Genomic DNA, 27,804 nt, shown 5'->3' with positions numbered 1-27,804 from the left:
TTAGGAACGAATGCGAAAGTTTCATTTAAATTGTTTCAAATTTTTTCGTCACTAACGTAGCCTCCAATTCAAACGTTTATTAATTATTCCATTTCAATCATTTTTATTTGTTGTTTTGAATGCTTGGAGTTTCCTGTTTACATTATGACATGCGACAAGAGATTAGGTTCCGCATTCATTTAAACGACTAAAAATGTTCTACCAGTTCAGTTTTTTTATTGTGCTATGCCAACGGGGTGTCGGCCGTTCGTCCGCGACCTACGTCAGGCCCGGATTTCGTATGCGACATTGCTGTCCCTAAGCCCGCGTGATGTACGCGCTCAGATTGGTCGGTGTTTTTTGTGAATAACTCGAAAACGAGCCAACATTTCGGCAAAGGAAAACTGTGTTTTGAATCACCTTAGCAATCATCCCTCTTCGGCTGTCGAGGGTAGTGGTGTGACACCCTATATGTCCGCGATGACCCCACTCGCAAAAATTTATGAAATTTGTTGTTTATTAACCATTTAAATTCAGTCAATTTTTTTCGGTTTATGGTTATGAGCTAAGCAACAGAAAACCCAAGATCACCTTACACTATCCTACAAATACTACTGGTTCCACTAAAAAGTGCGAAATAAAATAATTTTTAACAAGAAACAAGAGAGCAGACTTCGAAATGCACTCAAAGGTGTAAAGAATTTCTATTTCATTTATACCAATATTCCATAGCTATTAATATATCTACTTAATCGTTAAATAGGATACCAAATACATTTCAAAGTTTCGGAGCCGGCGCAGAATTAAAAATTACCCGAACAAACCGATGCTGCCAATAACGATTTGATTGCGGTATGGCAAACTTGGTAATTAATAAGTCGTAAGAGAAAAAGCGGAACGTTATAGGTCCGGCTGAAAACATTTGTAATTGTAACGATTATATCAGAAATTAGCAGCACTCCTGATGTACATGCACTATACTGCAGTTCACGAGAGACCATACTTAACTCGCGTAGCTCACTAGGTCTAGAGAGATTTTTTAATAACGTGTGGTATTTCCTTCTACAGCTTGCTTCTTATTATACTTTGTGATCATGTAACGGGTTACCGCCGGGGCTTGCCGACTCAGCCGGTAAGTCCGGGGTTCAGGTGAACGAATGAAATAATGTCGGTTGAGTATATGTGAAAAGAGATGTATATATTTATTCTAATGTTACAATTATCTTATTACTACGGTCCTAGGCGTCCTATCAGTCTAGATATATCCTACGGCTACTGGCTTATAGCTACGGCTTAATACCAACGGTCGCGGTATAGTCTGTATTCCAAATTAATGTAGTTGAGTACAATGTATCAATATATTAATATGATTTGTTTTTCTTTATTTTCAGCATTTATTCAGACATTGATGAGGAAATTACAAGCAAAAAATTATGGAGTAGAAAAGTTGAATAGATACAGTGAACAAACTAACCAAAGTAGAGGATTATTAAATTAGATAAGTTTGTCTTGTAAATCATAATGTCAGAATATTTTAAATAAATAATTAATAGGAGATAAAATAATTTTTAACAAAAAAAAAATTCGACTTCGAAATGCACTAAAAAGTATAAAATAATTTCTATTTCATTTATACCAGTATTCCACAGCTATTAATAAAATCTACTTAATCGTTAAATAGGATACTAAATACATTTCAACCTTTTCGGAGGCGGTGCAAAATTAAAAGTACCTGACTATACGATCCTGCCAATAACGATTTGATTGTGGTATGGCAAACTTGGTAATTAATAAGTCGTAAACAAAATTACAGAAAACATTTGTAATTTTAGCGATTGTATCAGAAGTTGATAGCACTTCTGATGTACATGTATACTGCATTTCACGAGGGACCATACTTAACTTGCGCAGCTCACTAGGTCTAGGGAGATTTTTAATAACGTATGAGATTATCATCGGGTGTTTGCTGGAGGGGTGGGTCTGTCGCCGGTCTCGAAGCTCCTGTTGAGGGTGGTCCTCGTTGTGTCAGTCCGTCGCCTCCATCGGCCCGACACCGGCGGGCAGGGAGAAAGGGGTAACGTGAGGGAAGAGTTAGAGGTTAGCGTTAGTTGGCAGTATGGGGGGGAGAAGCGCAGCTATTGTAACGGAGGGGCACGGGTGTCACCACGTTACAATGTATATATTACATGCATGTTTTTTATTAAATCATACAGTATATTCATTTTTCCTTTAAAGTTGAATTATACTTACGATCGATTGGCGATTCGTTCATTTTCTGTGAAAAAAAATTTTCATTAATTAATGAAAAATATTCTGAATTTCTGGATAAGTTCCGAAAAACAATCACCCCATAATTTTATTTTTTATTGAAACTAGGTATTGTTACGTCTTTTATACGCCGATACGAATATCGTCATTATGTTTCATATCGGTTCATTTTCAGTTCTGTAATGTAGAAGTTGTCAATTATCAGATCGAATTATGAAAAACAATCCTGCGGGACGCGGGTCGGATCGCGTAAAGACAAGGACGTCGAACTGTGTTGACGAGCTGCTAACGGTTACATCGAAGCTTTGAATATACGATATTCAACAATATATTAAAATTTGGCTACTACTTGATTTTCATGGTAAAATAAAAATTATAATTTTTATGTTTATCTCAGTGAATACAACTGCTTCTCACAAACGGAAGCAGCACTGCCACAAAATAGCAAATCCTAATATCCGGAAGTAATCGAATAAACGGATCTACGTTTAATTTCTTCACACGTCGCTCTCACAAGAATTTACAAATAATAATATTGTTTGATAAGAATTTGTTATTATTTCGCCAAAGCGCTGCCGGCCACCTTACAATAGCCAAATAGTCGGCAATTTTGATTCACTATGATATCCTAATCAGCGTATAGAAAACACGCAAGAATACTGTTTTAAAAAGAAAAGAAAATCGGGGGTAAGTGATTTTCAGAATTACACCCAACCAAACCACCAACCAATGAGGACTAAATATATTTTTTTCAATATAAATATTGGTATTTGTAATTTGGTACTTACCGATATTCACTGTGTCACGTTTCGATGAATACTGAACAAATATCTGTGACTTCTAAAGGAAGAGAGTAACAGAATTGGTGGGGCACATTCCAGGATCGCACATATTTGCGTCGTATGGATTCACGAATATCGTGTAGTTCTTACATTGTTTGAAATTTGTCGACTGCCTCGAACGTAAATAATAAATAAGGACAGCGAGGTGAAAAGAAGACGAAGCGAAAACAATCCAGTCTATATCTGCAAAACAGTATTAATGCAACGATGAAACGTGTTTATTTCTAATTTTTTGCTATGAAACTTTTATCAACAAATTTGTGATATTTTCTAATTAAAACAAGACCAAACACGATGTAAATCGGACACGTTTTGTTATTATTAATCAATTTAAATTGATCCAGTCAACCATTAATAACCAATTAAAGTAAAATTAAACCGATCTATGTCGTGTTAGATTCAATTTAATCAGAAGAACCTCAACAATCCAACGGTACTATCTTTTCCAAGATAAAACGAAAATTAGTCCAAATGTAATATTCTTTGCTGAATGTTGATTTGTTTTATTCGCGGCATCCCTTTGTAATACATGCATCTCGAATTTTCGCGTAATACGTATTCTTTTTCCATGTTTACGGATTCGAAGCTCCGCTGAGCTCGAGAAAATTAGTACGTAGTAGGGCAATGTCACACAATGTATTAGCCGGCGCAAGGGAAAAGAGGGATCCTTCGCACACCTCGCCGATTTTGGCACGCACAAACCGTGTGAGCCAAGGCGGGGCACGACCAATCAGACGCACACTCTTTCCCTCGAACAAGTTACGAACGACGAGCAGCAATCAGTTAGAATTGCGACGCTGTCATCAATTGAATTCATGATACATTCCATTGAAGATAGCGATAGGTATATATTCAAATATATTATCATAATTCTATTTTTTTTTTAAATTTAATTTAATATAAATAAGGAAAAGGGTTCAATTCTGCTTTAAGCGAATACAAAGAAACTGGCCAATTCTGCTTGGACCGAATTATTGTTTGTGAAAACAAACGGGCCAATTCCGCTTTCAGCGGCTAATTAATAAAATAAAATAAAAAAGTTTCGATATATATAATTATGGATAGACCTACAAAAGGTGCATCCCGTATGAGAAAGAATCGTGCGAATGAATCGGACGATGTGAAGCAATTACGACTTTCTAAAGAACGTGAAAGAAACGCAAAGGCACGGCATGAAGAAACTATTGACGATCGCCGTTCGAGATTGTCTGCAAAGCGAAAATACGCTAGTTCGAAAGAATCGCGCGAAACGATTGACGAAAGAAAACGTCGACTAAGCAGAATTTCTAATCGTTTAAAGAACGAATCTACGAGAAACGATCACGTCGTATCGAATTAATACGCAGGCGTTTAGCGAACGAATCTGCGGAGGAAAGGTCACGCCGTTTCCGATTAATCCGCAAGCGTTTAGCGAACGAATCTGCGGAGGAAAGATCACGCCGTTTCCGATTAATCCGCAACCGTTTAGTGAACGAATCTGCGGAAGAAAGGTCACGTCGTTTGGCGTTAACGCGCAAGCGTTTAGCGAACGAATCTGCCGCGGAACGATCACGCCGTTCCGATTAATCCGCAGGCGTTTAACGAACGAATCTGCGGAGGAAAGGTCACGCCGTTTCCGATTAATCCGCAGGCGTTTTAGCGAACGAATCTGCGGAAGAAAGGTTACGCCGTTTCCGATTAATCCGCAAGCGTTTAGCGAACGAATCTACTGAGGAACGTTCGCAACGTCTAATGGTTGTGAGAAATCGTATGCGGAAAGTACTACTAAGTTGAACGTGTCGAATCAAGGAATACGCGTTTAAGAAATATGCGTGAATAGCTAATAAACGGAGAAAAGAATTTCTCCTTCAGGAAGACTACTTTAAATCGGCTATTAATATTTTTGCTAATGTACCGTGTGCAGTGTGTTACAAGACTTTATATCCGCAGCAACGTTACGCTTTACACACGCAGCCTTTGACTAGTCTAATTCCTGCAAATCTATTAGAATCAGAGAAGATAAGAACATGTACTCGTTGCCTAAATCATCTTAAAAAACATAAAGTTCCATCACAGGCATTCTGGAATAAAATGGAACTCATGCCTGTACCTCTGGAGATAACAGATTTATCGGAAATCGAAAAACAAATGTTGTGCAGAATAGTACCGTTTCTTAAAATCATGAAATTCAGAATCGCTTCAGTCAGGATTGGTGCAAAGGTCAGGTAGTCCTATTTGCCCGCGATGTGTTTGAAGTAGCCGAGCAACTTCCACTTAGATTAAACGAAACCGGTATAATGATTGTAGTGGAAAGCCTCGAAAATTTGGAGCGACAAAGACAATTTGAAATAGACGTTGGCAAACTTCCTGTAGCTTTACAATGGCTATTACAAAATAATGCTTTGTACAAAGATGTGCGACCATGTTTTTCTAATATTACCAATAACATTTTGGAAATAGCTGATGTCGTTGAAGAGCCTTGTATTGTAAGAAACGAAATGGAAGTTGCAGAAAGAAATACTGAATCAAACAGTAGATTTGTGAATGTTGGACAGAATGTAGCTATTTTACCAGGCTCGTGCCATCAAGCTGTGCGGTAAGCAATGTACTGGCATAGCTGCAGTTGCTTGTGTTGCGTTTCATTTGCTCGACCCTAGTACGTGGTGTACTAGTGATGTCGATAATGTACTTTTAGTAGGAGATAAATATTACTGTGATTGCATTGAAGCGCGAAGTAATCCTGATCCCAGAGAAGTCAATGTCAACTATTTAGCCGATACGGAATTATTGCCACACATATCATTTAATAACAACATAGTCAATATTAACATTGGGTATGAAATGGCTATAAATGGTCATATTGATGTTGATAACGGTGATGAAGGATTTCCAAATTTAAAAAATGGTTTGATTAGGTTTTCCCAACAGTATATGTACGGAATTCTTACTGCAAATTATACATCAGTAGCCGTATCACGCAACAACCAGTCGGAGACCACCTACTATTGGTTGTTTGATTCCCATGCAAGAGGTCCAAAAGGATATAAAGCACCATTACGGGGCGTGTCATGCTGTATGAAATTTACTACTATTGATGCTTTACAGGCCACCTTGCGTCGTAATTTGTATGCGAAAGATGGCAACAGCAATGTATTAAATATCTACTCATTAACACCTATAACAATTGTATCCGGAAGAAATAGATCTCCACTGGTAGAAAGAATGCAACACCTGTCAGTTGGGCCCCTCGAACAGAATCCGGCGAAACACGAATTATATTTGAAACAAGCATGTTACGTTCGGTTGACGAAGGTGTTCCCAACATCGATAGTGTCGTCTCAGTCAGTAATACTAATAATAACGCAGACAATGACCCGATAGAACTGGCGAATATACATAGAAAAACAGCGCCTCCTTTGGACCTAGAGAGAGAGAGAAGAATGGAAGAACTGTGTTGGTTCTTCCTGTTTCCGGATGGAAAAAATGGATCGAGACATCTCAATAACACCACTGGATTACTTCCAAGCGCGTATTCTGAGCAATGACAAACGATTCCAGCGAACAGATTATTTGTTCTTCGCATTATCTGTTGTTGAATACTACCGCGCAAAGGCTAGCATTTCAGTATCATGTAAAATGCGCCAAGGGGAACATACTCCACAGGGATTAGTAGATAATATGCACCTCACGATGAGAAATATAAGAGGATCAGCATCATACTGGAAACGCTGCTGTTCGGAATTAATCGCCATGGTCCGAAGTCTTGGACCGCCCACATGGTTTGCTACGTTCTCCTGCAATGATCTCAACTGGCCAGATATGTTGAAAGCATTACTACTATCCGATGGTCGCCCCATTACCGAATTCGAAAACCTAACTTTTGCAGATCGACTAAAGTTGGTTCAAAGATACCCTGTAGTTATTGCAAGACAATTTACGTTACGTGTAAACGCGTTAATGCAATATTTGAGAAACTCAGATTGCCTAGGTGGCGTTGTTATCGATTTTTGGCATAGAATAGAATTTCAGAACAGGGGAAGTCCACATTTGCACATGCTTCTTTGGTGTGCAAACGTACCTGATTTCCTTACCAATGAGGGTCGCAACGTTATTGAGAAAGTTGTATCTTGTTCATTGGAAGCAGAAAATCAAGATATGAGGGACATAGTTCAAAAAGTCCAAATTCATAAACATTCTGCTACATGTTACAAAGATCGTAATAATCGTTGTTGTCGTTTTGGATTCCCCAGCCCGTTGCAAGAACGATGTGCTTAGGTCCAGATGACACACTTACGAACAATGGATGTTTTTGCGTACTTAGGAGAACAGGAAATGAAATCATGGTGAACAATTACAACCCAACTCTTTTAAAGCTTTGGGAAGCAAACATGGATATTCAACCTTGCGGAAATGTTACAGCTGTCGCATATTATATTGCTAAATACGCAAGTAAATGCGAGCCGCAGGACACAGGAAATATTATTAAAGAAGCCATTTTACGAGCGAAACGCCGGAGCGGTACCGTCCGGGATCAACTATTTTTGGTATCTATGGCAATTCCATCTTAACGTGTGGTTTGTGCTATAGAATGTGCATATCGGTTGTGCCATCTTCCCCTTAAAATGAGCTCGAGAAAAGCTGTATTTATAAACAGCTGTCGACCTAAGCAGAGATATAGAATTCTCCGATTCGAAGAAAATGAAACATCATTTTTCAATAACATATTCGATCGTTACGTAAAGAGACCAGACAATCTAGCGGATTTAAGCTTAGCTGAATTTGTTGTCCGATATGAAACAGTTTCAAGTGGAATGTGGACAGAAGAGGATGGAGACGCAGAACTTAGAAATGACGATGAAGAAATATCGAGGTCGAGGTTTATAAAATTAAAGGACAATACCCGAATGCGAATAAGAAAAAAACCAGCTGTATTTCGCCACCGATATTATACCTTAAACAGTGATAGGGAAGGATATTTCTATAACTTAATAGTGTGTCACATTCCATTTCCTGATGAAAGTACACTTATGTCCGAAAACGAATTCTAGGAACAATGTTTTCTTCGACGGCAACGCGAATTGAAACCTATGTTGGGTAACGCACCCGTCGAACAATTTACTCACGCAGAGCAAATTATTGAAGCGGCGCTCGCCCAGGCTGTTGCTTTGAATGTTGTACACGAAGAAGAAACTAATAATGAACATTTAGGAGAACCAGTCAGAATTCATGCTGACGAAACAGTATATTATGATCAAGGTGATTTATATGAAAATCAACAGCAAGAAGAAACACGTGCAATGCCCGAAGACGTATTCCTTAATAGCATTCGAAGTCTGAATATTCAACAGAAAGACTTATTGAAATCAGTTTCCGCAGTAATTGAGAAAGATATTAAACAAAATGATGATGATGAAAATACCGAACAAATGTTGTTTTTTATTACCGGAGGAGCTGGTAGCGGTAAGTCGTTTACTTTTAAATTACTTGTTGAACATGTTAAACGCTGCTATAATCATACAATTGATACGATGATAAAACCATCTTTCATTGAAGTAGCTTCTTTCACTGGCGTCGCCGCGCGTCAAATATTCGGAAAAACTTTGCATTCCTTGTTCTCGTTACCTATTGAAAAAGGTACTGCAATGACCTATCGACGACTGACAGGACAAAGGCTCGAACAGGAGAGACGAAAGTGGCGTCATACAAAGTGGTTGAATATCGCCGAGATATCAATGGTTTCTTATGAGAATTTGCGAATAATTCATTTAAGATTGCAAGAATTCAAAACAAATGATAAACTATTTGGTGGCGTAAATGTAGTTCTCTTTGGCGATATCATGCAGTTGCCCCCAGTAAAAGGACACTGGTGTTTTGTACAGCCACATTGGTGTGCTGCAGAAATTAATTTATGGCACCAATTTTCATTCTGCGAACTCGCCATTAATATGCGACAAAGAGATGACGTTGAGTTTATCGATTTATTGAATAACCTTCGGTTTGGAGAAGTGACAACTTGTCAACTGGAAATACTATGCGAACGAAGAAGAATTCCCCTAACCGGAGAGTTCGAGGATGGTGCAGCAGTAAGAATATTTCCAACGATATAATTAGTGGATGAATATAATTCAAAGATGACTGATGAATTAGCAAAATCACATCGAATGTACATCATTGATTCAATAGACGAGTCCCGTGAGGCAGCTACATATGGAAAAAGGCCGCCAGCAAATATCATACCTGTAAATGTAAATAATTGTGGCGGACTATTACATACAATAACGTTAACTGAAGGATCACGAATCATGTTGCGACGAAATATATCAATTTCTGATGGTTTGATAAACGGCGCAATGGGAATAGTAAAGAAATTTACATGGCCGGCACTTCGAAGAGATCAACTAGAACAGGGAGAGTTGCCAGACTCAGTACTTATAAAATTTGACGACGAGTCGATTGGAAATAGATTCAAAGATACCGACGGTTACATTCCAATATCTCCAGTTGTAGCAACATTTCAAGTGACGAAAGGTTATGGAGACGTCGAGCGCAGAATGTTACCACTTATTCTAAGTTGGGCAGTAACGGTGCACAAATTACAAGGGACTACATTAAACAAAGCTGTAATTGATCTTGGCAAAAAGAATTTTGCAAAAGGCCAAATTTACGTTGCACTTAGTCGTGTTAAAAGTTTAGCTGGTCTAGTTTTATCTGATTTAGCACCAAACAAAGTCCTCGTTAAACCGCATGAGGAGAGAGGATTCGCAGAAATGCAAAGATTACGACAGTTACTTTTGCAAAGAAACAGTCCAAATCGGCTGCCAGCTTCCGATACGTGAAGAAGGAAGCCAAGCCTTTTTATTATTTTTTATATTTATTAGCAACCAATTGGTAAAGAAACTGACGAAGTTTACTTGCAGGGACAACTTTGAAAAATCGCGATCGGTATATTCCTTGGAGGGTAACCCTAAAGAATAGGCTTTTCATTACAATAATAATAGTTATTAACAATAAGAAGTTACATAAATTTTGGGAAATGGAATCATCGTGGAATCATCTACGAAATGTGAAAACTTTCATCGCAATCGGTGCATTCCTTGAACCAGAACGTATTTTGCAATAATGAAAACCGTTCGAAATAAAAAAAGACATATCCTACAAGACGCAAAAGATTTCATTCCGATTGGTCCATCCGTCTCAGAATAATCGGTGAACATACACCGCACGTACATGAAATAGTACGTTTTTTTGCAATAAAAACCGTTCGGAATGAAAAATTATAGAATGTTTTTTTAATGCGACCAGTCGGGAGACGTACTTTAGAAGATGCAAAAAGTTTCGTTCCAATTGTTCCATCCGTCTCGGAGTAATCGGTGAACAAAGCCAGGAAAAAAAAGAAAAAAAAAATATACCGATCGAATTGAGTATCCTCCTTTGCGAAATCGGATAAAAATATACTGATCGAATTGAGTATCCTCCTTCTTTTCGAAGTCGGATAAAAATGTTGAACTTTTAGGAATACGAAATTTAATATTCGTATAACTTACGAACGGCGATAGATAATCGAATTTTGCAAGTTGTGCTGAATTGTACTATTTACAATCTGCGAGATACATCCGTTAAAAGTTGATATTAGCTCGAGTTTCAATAAAAATTAACAAAAAAGGGTGGGGATGATTCAAAAATTTGATATTTTTAGCACAACAATTTTTCCTAATGACAACATTTCGTCAGATCGCCAGAATTTGCTGCACTGGCAAAGTTAGGAATCATACGTTAGGAATTTGCATGCGTTTAAATAGCATGCCAGCAAACCTATGATAAATGACCCATTTGATAATTTCGAGTAAACAATATTCAACGGGAATCAACATACCCATTGCGAATTAACTATACTACAGTTCATGAGTGACCGCACTTCACTCGCGCAGCTCACAAAGTCTAGGGAGATTATTAACAGCGTGTGTGATTCCCCTTTACAGCTTGTTTCTTACTCTGAGTTCACATCATTTTTTTTTTCGAAAAATAATAGGAATTTCATTGTATCGTGAAACTTTACAATATCATCACCGGTTATTAGTTATCGTACGTCATATATTTCTGCCCATCATTTATATGATCGCAAAGTATAATAAGAAGCAAGCTGTAGAAGGGAATAACACACGTTATTAAAAATCTCTCTAGACCTAGTGAGTTGCGCGAATTCAGTATGGTCTCTCGTGAATTGCAGTGTACATGTACATCAAAGGTGATTGTATCAACTTCTGATACAATCGTTACAATTACAAATGTTTTCAGCCGGACCTATAACGGCCCGCTTCTTCTCTTATGACTTATTAGTTACCAAGTTTGCCATACCACAATCAAATCGTTATTGGCAGCATCGTTTGTTCGGGTATTTTTAACTTTGCGCCGTCTCCGAAAACTTTGAAATGTATTTGGTATCCTATTTAACGATTAAGTAGATATTATTAATAGCTATGGAATATTGTGTAAAGGGGTGGTCTGGTCGGTGCGCACGGCGTTCCGCACCGCGGTCGGTTTCCCCGTGCCAGGGTTCGCTGGGGAACAGGTTCGAGAAATAACGAGTCGGTGTTAAGTGGCAAAATAGAAATATTTATTCAAAATAATAGAAATGAATTAATCTTAGGCTGGTGGGAGTGGGCCACCGGCTGCGGCCCCTGGAGATGCCGGTGTTGGTGGCGGTATATCCTGCCGGGCTCGCTACAACAGATAATCTACCGGTGAGCTGGCGATGGAGCCGTGTCGCACTTAGCCTAGTTGTACATGACTTATGAACTACGGTCGGGTCCCGGTCCGTCACAGAAGTTACGCGGTCTTACAAACTGGCGCAGGTCGTAGCTGTCGCTACGCGGTCTTACGAACTACCGGAGGTCGTAACTGTCGCTACGCGGTCTTACGGACTAACGGCGCAGAGTGAAAGCGCGGCGCGGAGCGCGAGCGCGAACGAGAGGGACCCGGTGTTCTGGCGCACGCGTGAAACGCGGAGTCGTCGAAGACTAGGAGAAGGGATGGCCCATTCGGGCCGCCGGTCTTTTATTCAAAAGTCGCGCTGCTGTATTTCGCGCCGCGGTGGAGTTGCTGCTCGCTCGCCTACGCGGCTGTCTTCTCGTACACCGTGGTCAAACCTAGCAGTGAACGAGGCGACGACCAATCCTGGCTCGCCCTGGGTCAAGCCTCGAGGCGGGACGGAATCGATTGCCATAGGCCGGATGCGGCGCGTGTAAGCTAGCGTTCGGAACCCCGCGGACAAACCGGCGGATGTTACGGACGCGCACTAGTTTGGTCATCCTGGGTCAAACCTCGGGGCTGACGAAGCTAGGCGCCTACGGCTGCTGGACCGATTGGGAGCTGCCAGCCCGTGACGTACGTCACGGCCCGACTGCCGGTGAACTCGTCGCCTGAACAAACCGCGACGCCGAGTCTGCCGGTGCTCCGGTTCGACCTCCTAGGAGGTCTGCTCGGGGCCGAGGCCCCGAGGCAACTGATCGATCCACGCGTCGATCGATCCTACTTATAGCCTCCCTCGCGGGAGTGGGATCGATGCATGGTGCATGGTGCAGGCAGGTTCGCTGGCTGGTTCTGGTCGTCTTTCCTGTCCATGCGTGTGTTTCCTAACCATATCTGCAGGCCGAGCTTGCGTAGTAGATCCATGCCAACTAGCATCGGGTAGGCTAATGTTGGCATGACGTAGAAGCGGTGTTTTTTACGCATGCCGTTGTAAAGTCCCAGCCCCCTGAAGCTCGTATGGATGGTCATCTCTTGGCCATTGGCTAGGGCGGAGGATAGTTGGTGTTCCTCTCGCGTCCATCCGGTCTGGTTGCATTTTTCCGCGGTCTCGCTGCTGATATACGAGGCCGCGGACCTGGTATCCAGAAGCGCGTCCACCTGGTGTGACCCTATTTGGACGCTCATCATTATTCGGTCGTCGTCGACCGCCATTGGTCGCTGGTCTATTTCGATCTGGTATCGGCCGGTGTTCTGGCTTTCTTCTGGTCGGTTTCCTGGCCGGTCTGGTTGATCGCCTGGTTGACCCGGTAATTTTTTTGGTCGGCTGTTTCCTGGCTGGTCGTTTCCTGGCCGGTTATTTTTCTGGTCTGGTCGGTCGAGGCTGGCTAGCTGGTTTATTCGGGCCGGGTCTTTCCGGCCCATCTGGCGTTTCCCTGCCTCGGGTATAGGCAGGTCCTGGTCATTTCGCCCACTTTTCCACAGTGGGAGCAGAATTTTATCGCCGGATTCGGGCACTTGGAGCGGTCATGCCCAGGTTTGCCGCATCGCCAGCAGTGCGTATCGCGGTGGTAGTTTGCGGCGATCTTTCCCTCCTTGGTGGTGTTCGAGGGTCCTGCAGTCGGCTCCGTCCTGACTGTGCTGCACCTGTTCTCGTACTTGGGCGCACTCTTCTGGCGCTGGGCGATAAGATCGGCGACAATCTCGGCTCTGGTGATTAGAGCGTGTACGTCTTTGATGTCGGATCGGTTGACATACAGTTGCAATTCTACATCCATGTTAAGGTAGATTGCGTCCAGTAGCTCCTCCTCGGTATGCTCGCCTCGGCGACGCATCGGTGTCGTGATTTCGATGATAAAGGTCCGTAGCGGTTCGTCTGGACCTTGCTTCCGGTTGGCGGTCTGCTGATCCGACCGTCTTTTTTCGCCTGCCGGTACGAAAAATTTACGCAATTGCTCCTGTAGATTTGGCCATGTGCAAACCTTGTTTGCCACGTTACGGTACCACCTCTGGGCTTCACCTCGTAGTAGCTCGGTAAACCCCGTTAACATTTGATGGTCCGATAGACCGTATGCCGTCTGTAGTTCGTCCAGACGTTCCACAAATGCGTACGGGTCCTTCCCGTCGAAGTGGCAGTTCCATTTACGCATCATTTCGAGTGTCTTTATTCGGTCTTCCTGTGGTCGGCTGGTCGGTTGCGGCTGCGTAGATGGTCCTGCCGGGGATGGCGGTCTTTCCGACATACCGGCGTTCGTCGTCTCGCCGCGATTCGGCGTAGACGTTGCCGTCGCTGGTTGGGCACCTGAGGTGTTTTGGTGCCAATCGCGAGCGATTTCGGTATGAAACTCCTCGAAGTCCCTGGTCCGGTCGACGTCCTCTTTGTAGCCTGGTTCGTCCTGTGGCCGATCGGTAAACTCGTTCGGGTGCTCTCGCACGTACTCCACCAAGCGTAGTCGCAGCTGGACCCAAGTTCCAGTGGTCGGTTGGTTTCGGCGACTTAGCTCGTCGCTCAACTGGTCCTTCTTCAGGCGGTAGACCCATGCGATACCGGTCCTCTTTTCGCTCGGCATCTTCGGTGTTACTCGGACGGTGCTAACTATTTCGTTGCCACTGGTTCTGGCTGGATTGGCAGCTTGTAGCTAGCTCGGTCGTCTGGCTGGCAGGTTTAGCAGGCCTGGTTATCGCAGGATGATGCCTCTGGTTCGGTGTTCGGCTCGAACTTGGTTCTGCAGCCCGGTCTGGTCTCGTAGCTGGTTCTCGTTCTCGTTCTCGTCTTCTTCTTCTGGATCGCTCTTGGTGTTGTCGCTTTGATTGCTCGTAAGCTTCTCATCCCGGGTCCGTTCGCTCGTTCCTTATATACTAAATTTTCGACACTGGTGGCTCCACCGTCGCTTCTATCGAAACTGTTCGGGCGCCATGTCACGGAGCGGTCTGATCGGTGCGCACAAACCGGGTGATAAAAACAATTATTAGCCAAGGCCTAGGCAAATCACAATGAATCTGGGACGAACAGCTACCCGAGATCGCGTTCGCCTACAAACCAGCGCGTCACGATGCAACAGGATGCTCCCCGGCATACCTAAATACCGGGAGAGAGCTCACACCACCAGGAAGCCTGCAACAAGAAAACCGCCAGAAAGTTAAAACTCCGTGGTCGACCCGGCTAAAACATCCACAGGACGCACAAGAACTCGCACAAGAGTCCGGCTGGCACAAGAATTCCAGCGCCAGCAACGCCATTACAATCTGCGCAGGCGCGATTGGCAACCAAAAATCGGTGAGCGCGTATGGAAACGCACCCATACACTCTCAAATAAGGCGCAGGGTAGAAACGCAAAACTCGCCGAACGCTACACCGGACCCTTTAGGGTCCACAAAAGAATCTCACCGGTCATCTTCGACCTCAGCGACAACCGAGGCAGACGCGCAGATCACGTCCACGTGCGAGACATGAAACCGGTAACCGGCACCAGAACCGCGCAGCCGCGCAGCGACGGCAGCCTACCGCGCAACCAAGACGCACAGCCAGCCGACGTCACCAGCATCCACCACAACGGGCCAGCCTCGCCGGCGATAAAAGGCCGGCAGCAGCAGCCATGAAATCAGATGGCTCGCAGACAAGCCAACGCCCAAGAAATCGAAGCAGCACTCCACCGCCTAGCCTTAAGGGAACGGGCCAGGGACGAGCCGGAAAACATGACCAGCAAGGACTGGAAAAAGTTCGTCCGAGTCACAAGGCCGAAACGAGTAGCGGCGGACCCACAGGACCAAGCCCCGGCCAGGAACCCGACACGGTCCAGCAGGGTCCAGACTCCAGCTAGGCGACCACCCGTCGCCGAACTAATAGCCGCCAAACGGACACCAGCCCCGCTGGCACCAGGGGACCGGCCTCCAAGACTAAAGCAGACGCCAGGGGAAAACAGGCCGGCAACAGCCCCGGCCAGGATACCGGCGGAAGCGGTCGCAAGGGCAGCCGCGACAGCAGACGGCGTAGACTTACCGCCACCAAGCCCCTCACCAGGACCGCCACCGGGGCCACTACCAACCATAGCCCAACCGGGCGAGGGACAGTGCCGCCAGCAACGACCACCGGAACAACCGACCGGGGCAACATTAAGGACCGTCTGCGAAGCAGGACCAGCCGCGGACAATATGTGCACCCCTGTCACCTCCCCGACGGGACGTCGTTTCGCCTGTACAGGCCCATCCGCCGTCACCGCTTTCCGAGGGCCGGGAAGCAATGGACGGTATTACTGGACCGCCGAGGGAACGTTACCCGGTGCACGTACACAAAGGTAATTTGCGTAGCCTTCCTTATCATCTGCGCGACCAGGCTGATACGCCTGGTCTTCCTGGAGGAGGAGGGGGGTGCGACGACAGCCGCGGATCGGCATGGCGCATCGCGGGCCCCCACCGCGGCGGCCTCCCCACTCCCGCGAGCGAGGCTATAAGTAGAATCGATCGACGCGTGGATCGATGGGTTGCCTCGGGGCCTCGGCCCCGAGCAGACCACCTAGGAGGCCGGACCGGAGCACCGGCAGACTCGGCGTTGCGGTTTGTCCAGGCGACGAGTTCACCGGCAGTCGGGCCGTGACTTCGTCAGCCCCGAGGTTTGACCCAGGATGACCAAACTAGTGCGCGTCCGTAACATCCGCCGGTTCGTCCGCGGGGTTCCGAACGCTAGCTTACACGCACCGCATCCGGCCTATGGCAATCGATTCCGTCCCGTCCCGAGGCTTGACCCAGGGCGAGCCAGGATTGGTCGTCGCCTCGTTCACTGCTAGGTTTGACCACGGTGTACGAGAAGATAGCCGCGTAGGCGAGCGAGCAGCAACTCCACCGCGGCGCGAAACACCGCAGCGCGACTTTTGAATAAAAGACCGGCGGCCCGAATGGGCCATCCCTTCTCCTAGTCTCCGACGACTCCGCGTTTCACGCGTGCGCCAGAACACCACGTCTCTCTCGTTCGCACTCGCGCTCCGCGCCGCGCTTTCACTCTGCGCCGTTAGTCCGTAAGACCGCGTAGCGACAGTTACGACCTCCGGTAGTTCGTAAGACCGCGTAGCGACAGCTACGACCTGCGCCAGTTTGTAAGACCGCGTAACTTCTGTGATGGGCCGGGACCCGACCGTAGTTCATAAGTCATGTACAACTAGGCTAAGTGCGATACGGCTCCATCGGCAGATTTTCTGTTGTAGCGAGCCCGGCAGGATATACCGCCACCAACACCGGCATCTCCAGGGGCCGCAGCCGGCGGCCCACTCCCACCAGCCTAAGATTAATTCATTCCTATTATTTTGAATAAATATTTCTATTTTGAAACTTAACACCGACTCGTTATTTCTCGAATCTGTTCCCCAGGGAACCCTGGCACGGGGAAACCGACCGCGGTGCGATCCACGCGTCGATCGATCCTACTTATAGCCTTGCTCGCGGGAGTGGGGAGGTCGCCGCGGTGGGGGCCCGCGATGAGCGATGCCGATCCGCGGCTGTCGTCGCAATTGGTATAAATGAAATAGAAATTATTTTACACTTTTTAGTGCATTTCGAAGTCGGATTCGTTTTTTGTTAAAAATTATTTTATTTCACACTTTTTAGTGGAACCAGTAGTATTTATAGGATAATGTTAGGTGATTTTGGGTTTCTGTTGCTTAGCTAATAACCATAAACCGAAAATAAATTGACCGAATTTAAATGGTTAATAAACAAGAAATTTCATAAATTTTTGCGAGTGGGATCATCGCGGATATACAGGTTGTCACGCCACTACCTCGACAGCCGAAGAGGAATGATTGCTATGGTGATTCTAAACAACTATTTCCTTTGCCAAAATGTTGGTTCGCTTTCGAGTTATTAACAAACAACACCGAGCACTCTGAGCACGTACAGCACGCGGGCTCAGGGACTGCAATGTCTGATACGAAAACCGGGCCTGACGTAGGTCGCGAACGAACGGCTCGGCACCCGGTTGGCATAGCACAATAAAAAAACTGAACTGGTAGAACATTTTTAGTTGTTTAAAGTGAATACGGAACCTAATCTATTGTTGCCTGTCATAATGTAAAAAAGGGAATTCCAAGCATTCTAAACAACAAATAAAAATTATTGAAATGGAATAATTAATAAACGTTTGAACTGGAGGTTGTTCTGGATTAAGCGCGCGTCAATTTAAATTAGGCAAAGTTATGCCAAACGGCGAAAACCCTTCGGTGTTGTCATCGCGCTAACGATTATAAAAACCGCGTCGCGGCGATGATCGGCTTACTCTTTCGCTCTTTACGACGAAAACAAGTTATTATTCCAAAAGATTCAGAACACGCGACTAATTCGCTCAACGTACTTCAACTGAAAGTACATTTGTATAAACCAGTTTTGCCTTTACTAATTAAAGGCCACGCAGTGTAAAGAGACTAAACACACCCTTTTTGTTTATTAAATTATATTACGTACATTAAAAGTGTTTCTAAACGTTATTAAACTCCTTCCTTCCTTACTAAAATTACCGGTATTTTGCCCAGAGAAAATTTATTCTCTGCGCGCAACAGAGATTACGTTAATGATGAAAAATTTGAAAATAATTTAAATGAAACTTTTGCATTCGTTCCTAAATTAACTTGCTACGCTGAAAGCAAATAATTGTCACTGGGAAACCAGGAAACACGTTCGGCAAAACAGCTGTTTTCATGATCGGGCCAGTGAACTCCTCTCATTTATTGCACTTTGGTATGAATAATAGGCGAGGTGTTTCTTCGTCGAATGTTCAGAATCGACGCATTGACCTAGTGGGAATTATTTGCTTTCAGCGTAGCAGGTTAATTTAGAAACGAATGGGTAAGTTTCACTTAAATTGTTTTCAAATTATTCATCATTAACGTAGCCCCCCATTCAAATGTTTATTAATTATTCCACTTCAAACATTTTTATTTGTTGTTTAGAATCCTTAGAATTTCCTATTTTACATTATGACAAGCGACAAGAGATTAGGTTCCGTATTTATTCTAAACAATGACTAAAAATGTTCTACGAGTTCAGTTTCTTTATTTCGCTATGCCAACGCGGTGCCAAGCCGTTCGTTCGCAACCTATGTCAGGCCCGGTTTTCGTACGCAACACTGCAGTCCCTGGGACTGCGCGCTGTACGCGCTCGGATTGGTCGGTGTTTTTTGTTATTACCTCGAAAACCAAGCCTTAACCAACATTTTAGCAAAGGAAAAAGTTGTTTAAAATTACCTTAGCAATCACCCCTCTTCGGGTGTCGAGGTAGCCGCGTAACACCCTGTATATCCTACTAAATATGAAAGGTTTCATCGCAATCGGTACATTCCTTGCAGCTTAAACGCCTGAAGATAGTTATTATATGCGGATTCTAAATCACTGGCGTTAACATTTTTTTTGCTGACTCAGCAGTAATTTGACACCGTCACACAGTGGTTCGAATGGCTGATTTAGGTGGACAAAAATCATTTTCGAATTAATAAAAACTAATTGTTTTTATGTAATCTAGAATAACCATAGATTAAAATTCTAATATTGTAAGACCTTCCAGCCTTTTCGTAAATGTGTATAGACTAGGCAAAGTACTATGTAAGAGCGCACAACTCATCGCTAGTCAATCGAGCGCATTTCCATGGTCGACTGGAATATGTCATAAGTTTGTTAAAATGCACTTAAGTTTCATGTTGATGATCAATGTAGCAGCTGAAAAGGTATATTTCAATTTTAATCACCCCAAATTATCAATACCTTTCTTGTATTTTTGTAAATCGATCTTCGAGTTAGGTTATTATTTCGTATGAAAAATTTTCATAATGTAACGCTTCGTCAGTGTAGAAGTATATGCTCCACGTCGTTCCACGTCATGAAAGTTGTACCTATGAAAAGTAGAGATTGGCTGCTTTATTTTAATACCATACTCGACTTGCAAAAATTTGCAAAAGTATGTTAAATGTTAAAATGAAGTTAACGCTGACGTCCGTGACATATATTGGTACAACCGATACGCTCGTTAGTTAGTGGTCTTTTTTTTATAATTTACAGTTTCGTTGTTTTTAATTGTGGTTATTATTATCCTGTTTTACCATGCAAAAGATATAATTCAATTTTTTATTGTCCCTATTGGGCAAATGTCGGAAGAAGCTCAAGAAGCACGCCATAAAGATTGCCGCAGATTCAGAGAGAGACACACCAGAAAAACAACACGATTCGACACTAGTTCGGACTTGTTAACAATGTTATTAATTACCTCGGACCCGTTAATAAATACTTTTCGTGAAGTATCAAAAAAAAAACTCAACTTGTTAAGCGCCAAGGTATTTGAATTATTAGAAACAGATACAGATGTAAGTGACTTGCAAAGAGGAATTGTTAGTACTGCTGCTGATGAAGATGAACAATCAGAATCGACTGAATGTACTTCGGGTGCTAATGACTCAAGTAGCGAGTAAGTTTAACTTGTAATATAGTTTAAATAGTCATTATTATGTATTATGTATTATTATACATTAAATATTTATTAATTATTATGTATTTTCATATTCACATTTTTTTTACCTCATAGCTACAGTGCAATACCGTAATTTTATTTTTTTTTGCTTTAATTAGTCATATTTTTATCTAACAAATGTTTATATTGAAATAATAACTTATAACACAAAACAGGATTATTTTCTAAGGATAAGAACCCCAACTAAGCCAAAAAGTATGAAAAAATATTTTTGTCCAGCTAGCACCCTAGTGTTCGAACCACTGTGCGTCAGCAGGAATATAATACCACTCCCGACAACCCCCACCCCATGACCTTGAACTGAAATTTGACACCACCGTCAGTAGAAATATTATACCCCCCCCCCCCCCCCCCCGACAACCCCATGCCCCTCCCCCCACCCACGCTCATCCCATAACTACCCCCCTCAGACACACCCTACCCCATGACCTTGAACTGAAATTTGACACCAACGTCAACAGAAATATGACACCCTACCCCCACCCTCCATGACCTTGAACTGTTTACGACATAAAATCCTGCACACTTTTTTTACGTCTTGGAAATGATATTTTCTACGTCTTGGAAACGAGGTTTTTTGTTGACGCAGCAAATCTGACGCTGCAATTCGTGACTATAGAAGGTAGGGGGTTTGCTAAAGTTTGAAGCACACGCAAAACCAAAGTGACCATCACCGCAAGTGCATCGTTTTGCGAGATTGTGTTGCGAAAAGTGAAATATGTATTCTCAAAGTTTCAAAGAGTTTGTTTGCCAAAGGAAACGCCCCGCAAGTTCTACTCAAGAAGAAGAGGCACGCAAAAAAATGACAAAACATCAGGATGACGTGAAGTAAGTGTTCAAAACACATTTTATTTAACGCTGTCGGTATTTATTTGTTCTAATAACATACTTAAACGGTATTTATTTGTTCTAGAATCGCACCACAATTATCAAGTCGAATTTTGGGCCGAAAATATCCATTGACGGATTCCTGTACAAAGCATTTGGAAATCGGCATAAATATACTTGGCGACAATTTCTACTCGCAACTCGTATTATCAGACAGCCGAAACAACCGCCTGGAGCTAAACATAGTCACATAGTCGCTGATTGTAGCCGAAGCCTTAGCAATGTATGCAGCTTCTTTGACGATTCAAAAGATACACGCGACAATATTAACTTTAATGATATAAGTGTTAAATTTGGAGTGCTATATGGCGAAAAAGTAATTAAATTGATTAGCAAAGATATATGTATGTGCATGATGAGAAACACGTTTAAGAAAATGGTAATTTTAAATGATTGTATAATTGAAATGCATAATGCATTATATGATAAACTGTATTCGGTTGAACAAAAATTTAAAGAGTTTGTTGCATTAGTTCGGGAATACGGAGATGTAAAAGTGCTTGCAGAGGTTGTGCAGCATATCAAAGAAACTGATATTTATGATCCAAATTCAATTATCGATTGCGAATTAGTAGCTTTAGGTATTCAGGCAATAATAACAGCTGCATCTGCAACATCTTAACAGAGAAAAAAGGATTATGTTACAGATTATGTTACAAATTATGCTTTAATAAATCATAATGTATTGCATCATTTGCAACTTCTCTCTGTATCTATATAAACCCAAACATCCCACGAAAAAATTTCACTTCCTATACGATAGTCGTACGATGTGCATATGCACATTTGATCTTCGAATTAGCACAAAAAGAATTCGTACCGGATTGGAAAATACTTTTGTTTGCGCGCGTTGCTGGAATATTGTTAGCCAAAGAGTTAGCCAAAGAAGAAAGTAATGGCACCCCGGAAAAGTAACAAGAAGAAGAAGACGAAGTCGCGCAAACTTCCAGTTATAAAATGTGGGGGATTTCTTCCAGCACTTGTACCTATTTCTGAAGGCCTTTCAGCTTTGGGTACGGTGGCTGGCGGTGCAGCAAGTATCGCCAAGGCAGTCAACGATGCATCTGCAGCACGGAAAACATCAGAGGAAGTGAAACGGCACAATCGTGTTATGGAAGGACATGGACTTTATCTTGCACCATATAAACGGGAACAGGAATTAAAGAAAAAAAAAGAAGCGCTTTGGCAAGTTGTAACGCTTCCACAGGGCGCAATGACAAATGTACAGTTATATAACTTTGCACGAAAGTTGAACTTTCCATATTTTCCAGGTGTTTTCATGCGTACAAATTTACCATCTAAATCGTTCTTAAACGAATGCGGTATCGGGAATTTAGATAAATCGAAAGGTCCTGGTACACACTGGGTAGCTTACGTAAAGCGGGGTAATCGTGTTAAATATTTCGATTCTTTTGGAAATCTGAGACCACCGACAGAGTTAATAAACTACTTCGGAAACCATGTAACGATCTTACACAATCACACGCAGTATCAAAAATTCGATACGAGTGCATGCGGACAACTCTGCTTGCACTTTTTAGCTAGAAATGTATAAAATAGTTTCGATGCGCATAGTCTTCACAGTTGCAAAGATGTCGTTGACGTTTCCGTTAAGCGGAAAAAATTCTGTGCTTAGCACTGTTTACTTTCCACCTATGGACTTGAAGGATGATAATTACGAACTCGGACTCGTTGATTTTTAAGCTTTCAACACAATACCGAACGTTGACTTTACAAACAACCAAATTTTACCAAACCAAATAATATAGGATCGCTTCTCGGGTTTTCTACATATCGCATATTACAGCCGGGATAATGGCACGAGTCGGATATACCCGTAAATATTATGAAAGTAAATATGCTGAGGATCGAATGTAATATTACGACTGGCAACGGTCAATGTGTTCATACCATTCATGAATTTTCACCGCGCGTGCCACCAGGATATAAAATTTCGGAAAGTCCTACGAACGTCATTTATCTTCCAGTTATCGTAAGAGCCATTGATCACCTTAGTATACGCATTACCGATCAAAACGATAATCTGATAAATTTCCGTGGAGAAGAAATGACAGTGAGGCTTCATATTAGGCGGTGTAGAAAATAACATGAATATAAAAATAATAATCAATGGCCTGTTGAACAGCTCGAACGGCTCGAACGGCCCGCGAACGGCCCGCGAACGGCCCGCTGAAGGGCCCAGCGGCATGCTGAACATTTTACGACAGATGCAACAGCTGCAGTAAGGATAATGATGTAAAAAACGATAACAATTATACAATCATTCAGTAGAGGGAATATATCCAAATCGGACACATCGCAAGAGCACATCGTCGAACGCTCCGACGACGCGACCGTTTAATATATGTTAAATATCCGTTCATTTAATAGCCTTTCAAGAGAGCTAGCAGCACTTATGCCAAACATTACTAGACATAATGCTGTTGTACACAAATGCTAAAACTCAACCGATCAACAATCCACCGAATGCATTATCGGGCACCCCGTTGAACGAGTTGCTAAAAGGATCGTTAGAAAATGGATGGAACCAGAACTTCAATCACAAACGCACAAATTGTACTTGCAGCAGCAATTACCACGGTTACAGGAATGATAATCATGTATTAAACGGTGATGACTCTTTACAATCATTTAGTAAGGACAATATCTCCAAACTGAACACATCGCAAGATTTGAGCGACAAAAACGCGCAATTTCTGCAATCGTTGGGTTTTGTGATTACGAAACGAAAATGATGGATCCATTGAACATTGCCAGTTTACCGATTTCTGACGATCGAATTACAAAGATCGAATTACATAGTTACAGCCCATACGCCAACACAACGTTCGGAAATAATGACGAAATACGAATTCCCATTCAACAACAAGATTTGTACATGTTTCCTAGTGAGAGTTACCTTTACGTCGAAGGAAAACTCATTCTCAGCGATGACAATGTTACAGGAACTTCAGTTGGACTAGAAATGAATTGCACAGCATTTATGTTTGATGAAATTCGATATGAATTAAACGGCGTGGCAATCGATCGTTGTAAAAACGTTGGAATAACAACTATGATAAAAAATGGAGTATTGTTGACAACGACAAGATCAAAAATGCTTGAAAACGCTGGTTGGACAGACATACCCAATGCAGGAGGCTACTTTGACTTTTGTGTTCCTCTAAATATGCTGCTCGGTTTCTGCGAAGATTACAAACGAATAGTGATTAATGCGCATCATGAATTGATTCTGATTCGATCGCGAGACGACAAAAATGCTGTTTATGGAACAGATGGTGCAAAATACACGCTGCAACTATACAAAGTACAGTGGAGGATGCCACATGTCACGCTCGAAAGAAGACACAAACTTTCATTGTTGCGTATCCTTGAAAACGGTCAAACGATAATTATGAGTTACCGTTCCTGGGACTTATACGAGTATCCAATGTTATAAGCATCCACTAAACATACAAGGAGCATTAAAGCAGCTACGCAATTAGAAAAACCGCGATATGTAATGTTTGCATTACAAACGGATAAAAAAAATAGGCCCAATAGACATATCACCAAATTTGATGATTGCAAACCCACTAATTTTCGACTGTATTTAAATTCGGAATCATATCCGTATGACAATTTGAATCTTGACTTTAATAAAAATAGATACTCTGTCCTTTACGACATGTATGCAAAATTCAGAAAGTCATATTACGGAGCAATGTGCAGTAATGGTGATGACGGAGCTCTATACGATAAGATACTCTTTTTCGGCTACGGCCCATTCGTTGTCATTGATTGCTCGCATCAGAACGAATCGATAAAAAAGCGCTACAATCGATGTAAGAATCGATTTAGAGTGTAGTGAAAACGTTCCTGAAAATACTAGCGCCTACTGTTTGATCATTCACGATCGTATCGTGCAGTACAATCCACTGACCAATGTAGTACGCAAACTCTCTTAAGTGAAAGAGGGTTTATATGATCATTCCGCAGCAAAACCAGCCATTTTTCGCCACAAATTCAACTAATCAAAATGAATGTACCAACATTCGTAGACATTCAAGGCTTCAAAAGCGATACGAACGAGTTTTTCGTAAAGGAACTTGCTATCTTCCAGAATGGGAATCGTGTACAATGTTTCATCTTTGCGCCACCATTTGCTAAGAAAAAACTGTCGAAAGCAGAATTAAAACAAATAAAATGGTTCACGCAAAATCATCACGGTTTTGAGTGGGACAATGGTACAGTAAAGACTCGATAAGTGTTCGAAAGGATCTATTCGTTAAATGTTCGCGGTTTATCCCCACCACTGGGGGGGTTCCCCTCGGAGCAAGCCCAGGAGCAATATGACACGTCGCGGCTTTCCTTTGAAGATCTGTGTCGAATTTGTATCGATGAGACCATGCAGCGATGAAATTTTTTTATTTTACCTTTTTTTTAATAACAATTCCATTAACATATTGGTGAGATTTTCCTGATTAAAATGAGACCAAACACGATATTGTTATAATAATTTTAACTAATCTGAATAATATTAAAATAATTTACTTTCTGTGAATGCTCACTTTATATACTAAATTAACGGCGAATGAATAGCAACATTGATTAGGTAATTTTTTTGTAAAAATGAATAATGTTAATCAGAAAAATTTCATGTATTAATAACATTTTTATTTAAAAAACATAATTTATAAATAAAAAAATGTTGTTATTGCATTAGTGTTGTTTCATGAATATGTAGGCATTTAATTTTTAACCCCATGTCTCTTTCTACGTTGACGTCTTTCAAAATACAAACAGTTAGAGAATCGATTCTTCTGTTCGCTAAATGTTCCTCAGCGATCTCGAAAAGTGATCACTTATAGGAACCAGGACTCGCTTTTCGCACAGTTAACGTGTAGAAGACTGTCCCGTTCAAGAAAACCGGTTTTATTCGCTTCAACTTCACGATAAGTGTTCGCCTTCGGCACATTTAAGGGAAAGATGCTTAGACTCTTTATATTTTGCCGACGTCGACCAACACAGAAAGAAAGCCAGAAAAGACGAACATTTACAAGCCTAATCATCATAACCAATTGTCATAACAATATCGTGTTTGGTCTCATTTTAATCAGGAAAATCTCACCAATATGTTGGTGAAAGTTTTATTAAAAAACAATAAATAATAAAAAAGTTTGTTTGCTGCATTAGTATTGTCTCACCGATATGTAGGCATTTAATTTTTTACGACCACCTCAACTCTCAGTCCCTCTTTCTTCTTTATTAGACTGTCTCTTTCTATGTTCGTCGACGTCGGCAAAATACAAACGGTTAGTAGAATCGAATCTTCTGTTCGCTAAATGTTCCTCACCGGTCCCAAATTCTGAACACTTATCGAGTATTCATGGAGAAACTTTATCCTTCAGTCAGTCCAATCAATATAGAGGTTTTGAACAAAGATGATGATCTACCGAATTTGCCAACCAAGAGCCGGCATATACAGGATGGATGGATGGATAAACATATGGCATGCATCGCGCACAACGGAGTATGTGCTATGAGAAACGTATCGATATTAAAAGAATGGTGGTTAAAAAAGAGGAAGGAGGAAGATGAAGAGCTGTGCATGGAACATTATAACCGGCCGGGGGATGACACGCACATAGATGGACCTCCACCGAAAAAGAAAAATTGTTACATTTGTCTTAAAACACGAAACATTTAATATCATTTATTAATTTTGTTCATTACTGTAAAATAATAAAATCTATATAGTAAAAATATACTTTATACGTCTTAATGTTGTTTTACCTAGAACGATTGTATGTGTAACGTTTGTGTTTCATATTCCAATGTAGGAGATACAAAAGGAATGTTCTTCTATTTCAAAGACATGAGGGAGTAAGGCGAAATCCATGTTTACATGCAGACACGTGTCGATGTGCAATCTGGCACAGATAGAGAGAGCATCGTCGAGACAGACTTTTGGTCACGTTTTGCTTGGATGTCTCTTTGACGGCTTGCTGACGCGGTTAACTGCAATCTGATACAGATTGAGCAAGCATCGTCGAGACAGACTTTCGGTCACGTTGTTGCTTGGATGCGTATTTGATGGCTCGGTCACGAATTGCATTCCGCGTGCCCTCCACCACCGCCCGCCGCCACCGCGCGCCCGCCGCCACCGCCGCGAAGAAAAAGGATTAATCGCGGGTTAAAGCGCGTTATCGCTGCGGAGAAAAAGGGCTAATCGCGGTTAAAGCTCATCTGCGGTCGCGGTTAAAGCGCGTTCGCGACGCGGACAAGCAGCTTTTCCGCAACCTATAAAGAGGCTGAATCATTAAATATATGGTTATTATATAGACGATATGCGTTTCGCAAAGCAGCCCCTGTCTATCCTTATTCTCGATTTAGACGAGAAGACAACACGCATGGACGATCGCCGACGACGACACGGGCCCCTCTTGCCGAATACGATACGTGGTATAATTTGCGGTCCATCGAACTGCGGTAAAACGAACGTCGTAATCAGTCTGATCGAGAGCCCGAACAGTGTAAGATTCAATAACGTATATGTATACTCAAAATCATTGCAACAACCAAAGTACAAATATCTCGA

At 42.3% G+C, this 27,804-nt stretch overlaps 1 protein-coding gene across 1 annotated transcript; it reads left to right on the top strand.

The window, feature by feature from the left end:
- The first annotated feature begins 15,509 nt into the window (after positions 1-15,509).
- On the top strand, positions 15,510-16,112 carry LOC114881835 (basic proline-rich protein-like). The gene has a single exon (XM_029198713.2). The coding sequence runs from the start codon at positions 15,510-15,512 to the stop codon at positions 16,110-16,112; it is 603 nt and encodes a 200-aa protein (XP_029054546.2).
- Positions 16,113-27,804: the final 11,692 nt, after the last annotated feature.

The sequence above is a fragment of the Osmia bicornis genome, chromosome 12 (genome assembly GCF_907164935.1).
Source record: "Osmia bicornis bicornis chromosome 12, iOsmBic2.1, whole genome shotgun sequence".
Classification (NCBI taxonomy): domain Eukaryota; kingdom Metazoa; phylum Arthropoda; class Insecta; order Hymenoptera; family Megachilidae; genus Osmia; species Osmia bicornis.
The sequence above is the reverse complement of the archived record's forward strand: the minus strand, read 5'-3'. Positions and strand labels throughout refer to the sequence as shown.

Bases quoted from the DNA above. Each gene is read 5' to 3' on its own strand.
- LOC114881835 (XM_029198713.2), top strand. From the start codon at position 15,510: ATGACCAGCAAGGACTGGAAAAAGTTCGTCCGAGTCACAAGGCCGAAA.